The following is a 7,879-nucleotide window of genomic DNA, read 5'->3' as shown; positions in this document are numbered from 1 at the left end:
GCCAACAAATCTCCTGGAGTGGACGCGATATTATGGAAATTTCTCTTTACATCAGTTTCTGTTACTGTGTAAGAACCTGTCAACACAGATAATAAACGTAAATTACTGGAAATTATCTCATTGTCCACATTTAAGTAATCTGAATGGAAATAAATGGAAATAGCTGTAAATAAATAATCTGTACATCTACATTTTTCCAAAGACTGACGTTCGAAAATCTTCACTGTTTAAAAAAACAAATTATTAGTGAGAGTCGGACCACCTCTAACCAAGTTAACATTAAAAAATAAAAAAAATAAACTCGAATCCACCAACGACCAAGACGCAGAAGCCATATTTTTAATCGGAAACAAATTATTTCTTTCAGGCGCGATTTTTTTTTCTTCTGCGAAATAGTTTTCAGCGTTGGTGAGAGTCAAGAAGGTCTCGCTAACGATGAGGTTGGCGGTCCGGTTCGAGACGGCGGCGATTCCTCTGTCGGTGCCTCGGTACCTGGGAGGGTATATCTCCGACGAGCCTTCACCGACCTCCTCCGCCGCCTCCGGCTGATCTGCGCCATCGGGGACAACACTTCTTCGGCTGGCCGACCCCCGTGGCCCGCGACCTCGGCGTCTTCCTCGTCATCTTGGCACGTTGAAGGTGAAAAAAAAGCTCAGATTTGGTTGTGGGGTGGTTGGAGCGAGAGAGAGAGAGAAAGAGAGAGAGAGAGAGATAGAGAGAGAGAAAACGTGATACTAGGAATTCAAATTGAGTTTTGTAACTAACTACTACAAAATAGGAATTTAACACGCACAAAAAAATGAAAGAAAAAAAATATGATAATTAAAAAACTGTCTTAATTATTGAAGGACAAAAAAGTAAAATATTAATACGTTTGGCTATTTCGTTAAAAATCTCCAAACATAAGCTAGATCTCAAACCTAACGTTTTAGGTGGTCTAGTTAGTTACAAAACTCTTTTTTATATCAGCCCAGTTTTGGACGAGAAACTTATAAAAAGGTTAAGATTGTAATAATGCATATAATTAAAACTGCTGCGCCTAAATTCAATCTATGTGAAACGTTGATTGAATATCATTTTATACGTTCAAGTCGTCTAATTAGTTATATTTTTCTACAAAATTATAAACTATAAAAGTAAATAAATAAATTGAAGCCAATTTTCTAATTTCATCGAGTAAAAGAAAATTAAAAGCTCCCTAACACCTACATATCGCTATCCAATTTATCTTGATCAATTATGCACATAGTTATTTTACAGTAGGGATATTTTACCAACCTAGCTAGATGTTGTTACAAATAAATACATCATCAGAATGATTTTACATCAAATCTTGGCACCGTACGGTTCCATCTATAGATCTGGCCAATGGCCATAACAAAACAATAATGCGATTTGAGTACCTATGGCTATTTATTTATAGGCCAGCATATAGTCATGAATCTCATGATAACATTGCTCTTTAATTTGTTCCTCTTCTTTATTTTTTCTTCCCATGTCCGAACTTTTTCTTTTTCCTTTGGAAACAAAAATAAAGGGCCGGGGAATCAACAAATTTAAACTCACCACCGATCTTAACACATGGCTATTAATTCTCAATATTAAATTAAATAAGTATTAGTGTATTTATTTACAAGAATGTGATAACTCAAACATGTTTAATCTTATAACTCTCGATTCAAGGACCGAACTAAACAAGGACCTTTATTGTGTTGTAGCTAGATTACCATGCATGTAATAACAAAATGTACGTAGTTTATGAGATCAAAACATCTTTCTTATGTCAGATAACTTGAAAAGTATACATGATCAACAAATGGAATATTATTTTATTACTACCAATCAGTAACCCTACAAACAAAACCCTATTGTTTCCCTCTGACCTTCAAAGATCTGATTTTTCCACGTACAAATATTATTCCTACCAACCTTTTGACCGAAGAAAAGAAAGACCACTTAAAGATTACTGCAAAACCTTTATGCCTCACTATACAGACATCACAGGCCCAACATATAAATGTATCTTCCACGTATATATATTATATCCATATACTGTATTATAATGGCTTTATTACCTTTAATTCAAGCTCACTCTACAAGCAAGGTACTAGATTCACATACATTATTAAGGCTCTATTTCCTTACTCTCATCACCTATATAAACCCTTAATCATCTGATCCCCAACACACCCAAACAACAATCTTAAATAAAAAAATTCATAATTTGAGACACGTCATCATGGCTAGCCACAACAAGAACACAACCGCCACTACTCATCACCAGGCACTGGCGGTCCCGGCGGCGGCCGCGGCGGTCGGAAAGAGGGAAGGAGTTCACCGGAGACGGTTCAACCAGTCCGACGACAGCTCTTTGGTGAAGCAGGCCCGGGATGTCCACAACTCCGACGGCCACCACGTTGTTGACGTGGCACCTCTCCTCTCCGTCGTCGAGAACATCCTCCGCTTGGCCTCCCCGGGAATCGAAAACATTGTCAAAGTAAATATGTATAAATATATATATATATATATATATATATATATATATATATACGTTACATATATATATATATATATATATATTATGTATATGCATGCATTGGTGGAGACAGCTAATATGTCCCCAAACTTTTGAAATTATAATTTCTACCCAAGAGTTTTATCAAGTTTTACATTTTTGTCTCAGAATTGTATAATGTTTTTATATATGCCCCTTTTGAATTTTGTTGTTCAAATTTGTCCTCCTTCACTGCAATTCCTGGCTCTGCTACTATATTCATGTATATTTTTCTTTGGTCAATTTAAATTTTCATATGCGACGACTTACGTGCTCAGGGAACGACCGAAACTGCCTTTGCTTCCGATGACAAGATCAGCGCCGTCAGCTTTGACGATGATCTCTTGGACGGTCTGTCCAATGTCATTCACAGGATTTCTTGCGAGGTACGTCACTAATTTCTTCTTCTAAATACTGAGACTACTATTTACGTGTAATCCTTAGTTTATTTTACTTCTTACTCTCTCAACTTAATATTAGTTTTATTTATATTCCAATTTTACTTATATTACTCATAAACAAGGTTTAAAAATTATCGAAAATTGCTTTAAAATTCTTCAACTTTTTGTGTTACTTTGTTAATTTCTAAAATTGGTAAAAAAAAAAAAAAATTACGGCATTTTGGAAAGAAAAAAAAATATTGTATATAGATTCATCGTCGTGGAGGCTAAAGACCAAGGGTACATGTCCTATGAAGTTTTGAAAACTGTAATGTTTACCTTAATTTTTTTTTTATTGATTTTTATATTTTTATAAAAAAAATTTACGATTTACTAAGTTTGCCCCCATCCCATCCAATATTTTTTATTTCAAATTTGTCCCATCTGAGTGCGATTCTTAGCTCTGTCACCGATTCATTGGCATACCATTCGGCATTAGTATTTATAACCTCCCTTATAAATACAGGATCTTTCCACTCAAATTTAAAATATATGCAACACTCTTTTCTTTTTTTGTGTGGGAAGATATTTTGCAAGTGCTCGGGCGGAGACGCTCACGCCTCCGCGATGGCGATCTTCAAGATGTTGTCGAACTACCCGTGGGAGGCAAAAGTGGTGCTAGCTCTGGCGGGATTCTCGACCACCTACGGGGAGTTCTGGCTCGTGGCCCAAGTGTGCACGGCAAGCCCGCTGGCCAAGTCCGTGGCCCACCTCAAGCAGGTCTCAGACGTGATAGAGAACTCGGCAGCTCTGAAGCCCCAGATCGACGCAATCAACGCCCTCGTGGGAGCGATCCTCGATGTCACCAAGCAGATCGTGGCCTTCGTTGTGCTTCCCACCGAGCACCTCTCTAAAATATCGGCCCAAGTGTCAACCGCCACGGCCCACATCCCGGCCGCGGCCTATTGGGCCGTCCGCAGCATTGTGGCCTGTGCATGGCAAGTCACCGGCCTCACTGATGTTCGCTACGAGTGAGACATTATTTTATTTTTTATTTTTTAGTTTGTTTAGCTAAAGTTTAGTTGGAATGACAAGTCTAAAAAAGTGTAAAATTTTGCCTTTTTTTTAGTCACATGGGGTCGGGGTCTTCAGCCTCGGAGATGTGGGAGTTGTCGAGCTTCGCTCACAAGCTGATCAACATCCGTGATCTTCTCGCAGCCGAGCTAGAAGCTTGCCGTAGATTCATTGGTGAAAATCCCTTTCCCAAAGTCATAATATCCTTTATCAGAATTCGGATCTTCTTGTTCTATTTTTGAGTCACTGTAATTAAATTATAACATGTCATTATGTTTTTAACACTTTTTTATTATTTACCAAGATTTAAATTAATTTAATTGGAGAAACATAGAAGGAGCACGAAAAATGGACAGAAGATTCGAGTTGATCAAATTTTCATCCCTTAAAACAACATAATTTAAGAGTGGTTTTGTATTTTAAAATTAGGTCTCATATTTTTTAATCAAACAAAACCATATGCTATTCGAATCGGTTGCTTGAATATTTCTATATAATAAAAAAGAGTTGTTTCTGACTTGGATCTTTCTATCTATTGATTCACGAATGAAATTCCTTGTCATTGATTTTTTTTTTTAGCTGAGATGGTGCATGAGGAAGAGTACAAAGCTCTAATACGTCTCATCGAGAGCACTCATCTCGACAACATGAAGATCCTGAGGGCCTTGATCTCCACTCGTGAAGAAAAGCCGCTCGTCTTCGGTCCCAGCCACACCAAGACCACAGTAACTTTCTTTCAATTTCACCTTTTTACAATCCAATAAATTATAATAAGAGAAATGATATTCATCAGCGCACGCAGAGTCATTTTTAAACGATAACATCAAAATGAAATGATAACAACAAAAACGACACCAGGTGAGCATCGAGACGCTGAGGAGGAAGCACGTGCTGCTCATGATAACCGACATGGACGTGTCGCACGACGAGATTCAGGTCCTCCATAACATGTACGACACGAGGATGAAGTCTGAGGCACCGTACGAGATCGTGTGGGTCCCAGTGACGGACCGGACCAAGCCCTGGACGGAGGATCACCAGAAGAAATTCTCGGAGCTACTCTCTCTCATGCCATGGCACGCTGTGCATGACCCTCGGATCGTCCAGCCTCCCGTGGTGAAGTACATCCGGGAGGAGTGGAAATTTGACAAGAAGATGATAATTGTGTCATTGGACCCGCTGGGGAAGGTTTCGTCCACGAACGCGACCAACATGATGTGGATTTGGGGCAACTTGGCGTTCCCATTCAGCCACGAGAGAGAGGAGGGTTTGTGGAGCGCCGAGAGTTGGACTCTCAATCTGCTCATTGGTGGCATTGAACCACATATCCTACAATGGGTACTATATATATATATGCTACTACTATACTAATGCTACATTTTGATCCTTCATACCTGCAAACTAGAAAAAAAAAGCCAAATGTTAAAACCAAAAATATGTTAAATACCAAATTTCAGCATTAAAAACTGGATTTTATTTATTTATTTTCTAAGAATTGTTAAGAATTATTATAAGTTTTCTTTTTTGATTTGGTGAACTTGTTAGGTACACTTGAAATGTTCTTTTTTTTTTTTTTTGTTCACCTCTCTATACTTTTGATTTTAGATATTTTTAGCCGATCTAAATTTGTTTATTGACTTTTCAAAAAAAAACTTGCATATGTTCAAGCTTATGAATATATATTTTTTTATATGTATTTAGCAATACTACTGCTAATTATTTCATTAAATATGTTGCTAAATTAGAAATAAAAAAATTATTTTTATGAGAGTTCTATATGTACACTTTATTTTAATAAAATATTTTTTATAAAATAATCGGCGATATTACTAATAAACATAAAAAAATAAAAAAATAAAAAATAAAAAATAAAAAAAAATTAGTTATGCCTTCGAAATTTGTAGTTTATTATTGGAAAGGTAAAAAAAATTGAAATAAAAACTGCAACTAACTATAATAAATTCTAGCTATCGCCTGTGTCGTCTGGACAGAGGCAACTAGGGACGCCCCCATAAATTTGTTAATAAATTTTACAGTTTTTTAAATGTTATTCTTTCCATTGTATATTGAAAAATTTATAAACTAGCCTTGCTCAATATTTTTTACACATTAGCCCCGTCTAAGTTACCTTCATTGCTGACGGATTTTTTCCTCGGCAGGCAACGGATGAGAAGTACGTGTGCCTGTACGGAGGCGACGACATGGAGTGGATAAGGGAGTTCACGACCCGAGCGAAAGCGATGGCGAATTTCTTAAACATCCCGATGGAGATGATCTACATGGGGAAGAGCAACGTCCCGAAGGAGCGACTGCGCCGGATCAAAGACACGATCGAGGGCGAGAACATGAGCCGGTGCCTCCACGACCCGACCTCAATCTGGTTCTTCTGGTCGCGCCTCGACAGCATGAGGCGCTCCAAGGCTCGGTACGGGAAGACCATCGACAACGACGCGGTGCTCAAAGAGACGATGGTGTTGCTGAGCTACGACGGGGGCGAGCATGGGTGGGCCTCGGTGTGGCTGGGCGTGGCGAGGATGGCGCGAGCCAACGGCCAGCTGGCGCTTCTGACGGTGAAGGAGTTCGAGCAGTGGCAAGGGGAGGCGGACAGGGTGGGGCTGGTGCCAGCGCTGGAGTTGGAGCTCCAGCGCAGACACACGCCCCAGCATTGCACCCGCCTCATCCTCCCCGGGATAGGGAACGATATCCCACACAAGGTGGTGTGCACCGAGTGTGGCAGGGACATGGAGAAGTTCTTCATGTTCCGATGCTGCACCGATTGATTGATTGATGAGCCTAGCTATGAAGCCTCTTATATTTTATAGAAGTGTTTTTTTTTTTTTTTTTTTTTTTATATTGTTGTATTTTGTGTTTTTGTTTCTTAAGGTAAATTGTACTAATTTATGATTATTTCGTTTGGTTTGTGATTGTAATGTTTAATTATTGCGCTTTTGGTTTGAGAAAGTTTCGCTAGGAACTTTCGAGCTTTGTAAGATAGTTTATGGTAATGATGTATAACATCTTTTATTTTTCAATGGCTTTGTGAAAAATATTGTTTTTTTTTTCTTCTTTTTTTATTTCTTAGTGTTATTAGGATATGATAAATGGTATTTAGCTCGGAGAAAGTGACATGTTTATAATTATATTTTAAATTGTTTAAAAATTAAAAGTGACCAAAATGCTATCATTTCCGTATGAGAAAGGCCCTTGGCCTAAGCCCAACCAGCTGTTTGAGCAAGTGGGTGAGCCTAAACTATCTCATGAACACCCCGAGCATATAGAGCATATAGAATATAGCAACCTAATGTCGAGCGTCGAGCGTCGAGAACTCGAGCAATGATTTGCACTTGTTTAGAACTGTTTTTTTTATTGTTTCTAATTCCAAAAATTATGAATAAGTTTGTTTATAAACACATGTTTGTCAATAAACACAGATATTTATTGATAAATTTGTAATACATAATAGCCATAGTTTTAAAATAGAAGCAATTAATAAATTTTAGTCAATTTTTTTTTTTAAATGATCATAGTTTTGATATAATCTCTTCGAACGGGAGCTAGCATCCGAATACTCAAGCAGCAAGCACAAAGGCTCAAAGTTTCTGGGTCACCAAAAGGAGCCTCATCTCGATCCCGAGAATCACATTTGGGCAAATTAAAATCCTTCTCGGACCACGGTCAAGTCAGAGTCCTCTAAAATCGACCATGGATATCTTACCTAGAGCAAGAAATTAACCTCTTAAAGTCCATGTCGTTTTCAAAGTTCCAATCACAAAATCATAATAACTTCATGCAATCACAATTGAATGCTCCCATTATATAATTGTCTCTAATCTTGTCTTGGTTGTGAATCGTGTGTCACATGTGGCCACAA

General features: G+C 38.1%; 1 protein-coding gene across 1 annotated transcript; it reads left to right on the top strand.

Annotated features, from left to right (window-relative positions):
- Nucleotides 1–2,142: 2,142 nt before the first annotated feature.
- On the top strand, nucleotides 2,143–7,040 carry LOC149383428 (protein SIEVE ELEMENT OCCLUSION B-like). Its single transcript, XM_089629324.1, has 7 exons — nucleotides 2,143–2,497; nucleotides 2,833–2,940; nucleotides 3,520–3,965; nucleotides 4,064–4,182; nucleotides 4,588–4,733; nucleotides 4,867–5,346; nucleotides 6,168–7,040. The coding sequence occupies exons 1-7, from the start codon at nucleotides 2,240–2,242 to the stop codon at nucleotides 6,786–6,788; spliced, it is 2,178 nt and encodes a 725-aa protein (XP_089485450.1). The 5' UTR covers nucleotides 2,143–2,239; the 3' UTR covers nucleotides 6,789–7,040.
- Nucleotides 7,041–7,879: the final 839 nt, after the last annotated feature.

The sequence above is a fragment of the Urtica dioica genome, chromosome 10 (genome assembly GCF_054948205.1).
Source record: "Urtica dioica subsp. dioica isolate 48M chromosome 10, U.dioica_male_clone48M_v1_H2, whole genome shotgun sequence".
Classification (NCBI taxonomy): Eukaryota; Viridiplantae; Streptophyta; class Magnoliopsida; order Rosales; family Urticaceae; genus Urtica; species Urtica dioica.
This window is presented reverse-complemented; position numbering and strand designations above follow the sequence as displayed.

Excerpts from the sequence above, each read along its gene's own strand:
- LOC149383428 (XM_089629324.1), top strand. The coding sequence starts at position 2,240 with ATGGCTAGCCACAACAAGAACACAACCGCCACTACTCATCACCAGGCA. Across the intron at positions 4,734-4,866 it reads CCAGCCACACCAAGACCACA|GTGAGCATCGAGACGCTGAG; the intron begins GTAACTTTCTTT and ends AAACGACACCAG. Across the intron at positions 5,347-6,167 it reads AACCACATATCCTACAATGG|GCAACGGATGAGAAGTACGT; the intron begins GTACTATATATA and ends TTTCCTCGGCAG.